Source organism: Trachymyrmex septentrionalis, unplaced genomic scaffold (genome assembly GCF_001594115.1).
Source record: "Trachymyrmex septentrionalis isolate Tsep2-gDNA-1 unplaced genomic scaffold, Tsep1.0 scaffold95, whole genome shotgun sequence".
NCBI lineage: Eukaryota > Metazoa > Arthropoda > Insecta > Hymenoptera > Formicidae > Trachymyrmex > Trachymyrmex septentrionalis.
In genome coordinates, this window is record NW_017306139.1 from 553,971 (window position 1) to 555,279 (window position 1,309).

The 1,309-nt window shown below is 40.1% G+C and overlaps 1 protein-coding gene across 1 annotated transcript in view; it reads right to left on the reverse strand.

The window, feature by feature from the left end:
- LOC108756113 (inhibitory POU protein) overlaps nucleotides 1-1,014 on the reverse strand; it is a 45,437-nt gene extending 44,423 nt beyond the window's left edge. Inside the window, exon 1 of the mRNA XM_018499694.1 lies at nucleotides 785-1,014. Coding sequence (XP_018355196.1) covers nucleotides 785-946 — 162 coding nt within the window. The 5' untranslated portion in view covers nucleotides 947-1,014. The remainder of the gene's footprint in view (nucleotides 1-784) is intronic.
- Nucleotides 1,015-1,309: the final 295 nt, after the last annotated feature.

Sequence of the window (1,309 nt, forward strand, 5' to 3'; positions counted from 1 at the left end):
ATTGATTTAATAAGAGTAGAAAAAGGTCTTTTTAAAAAAAGATACTACTTTCAACTTTTTTTGACAAATCTTATTGCGGTACTGTTAAAAATTTTAGAAGCAGGTAACCGACGCTATATGCATTTTTTTTAAGTTGAAATCTTGATTTGATTTACTGTCTCTTCATCGAAGCAAGAGACATAATCGATGAATGAAGTTAAACTTCATCTATTATTGAACACATTAGAATATTCATGAAACGTTTTATGTAATGCGATTACCAGAAAACTTAAGACTGACTTAAGAAACATCCAGTAAGTTGTGTTTTATCATTTTTTGTATTATTTTATATCATTCACTCTATAATATGACAATTGCGTTAGATTAATATACACGCTGGATTATAGTTAAAAATATAGTTATAAAAAGTTTTTAAAGAATTCATTTTTTCATCTGTTGCTACGTAAATATGTATGTATAAGAAGATTTTTGTATTAGAATTGCTTCGACACATTTTAATTTCTTTCTAGTACAGTATAAAATACTTGTATTTTTTTCCAGTACAGTAAAATGTGGAAAAGAACGATAAGAAAATATACATATAACTCTATAAAGAGAAAGAAACGTCCCATCTTAGTATTGTGAATATTAATTCATTTATCACGTTACATCTCAACTACATTGGATAACACCGCAATTCGAGATAAATGATGAAGATTCTCGTGAAAGACAATGACCCCCGATGCTATCGGGAAAGAAACGTGAGGTTGACAAATGTAGTGGGGAAACAAGTAATTTCACTCACCGTAGAATTCGGCATGCATCGCCTCGGCGGCGGCGGCATCGGATCCGGCGCGGCACGATAAGGCGGCGGCGAGTATCTCCCTGAGGGAAAGCATCCCGGGGCGGTGATCGGTGCCCCGTGGAGTCCCTTGCTCCCCATCATCTTGTCCGGCGAGTACATCATTCTGCGTGCCGCTAAGCCTATCCCGGCTTAGGGGTCCGCGGTTGATTCCCGAATCGGTACCCTCAGACGGAACGGTAAGCGTGACACCAGCAGCGACGGCTGCGCTTCTTACTTTCAAGACGCATTCGCATCTGTGTGATCAAATTGTCTGGATGTCGAAGCGTGATTTCAAACAGAGTACGTTGTTCGCACCGTTCACGTTTTTCACCGTGCTAAGTGAACCGAGTCGAATGGAGCCACGTCCAGTCGAATCGTTTAGAACGCACCGACACGATAATCCGACTGTGATTGAGAGATCCCAGCACCTCCACGACGATGGCACCCGCTTATCGTCGGTTTTGGCCGAGAGATCAGTCCATCTGT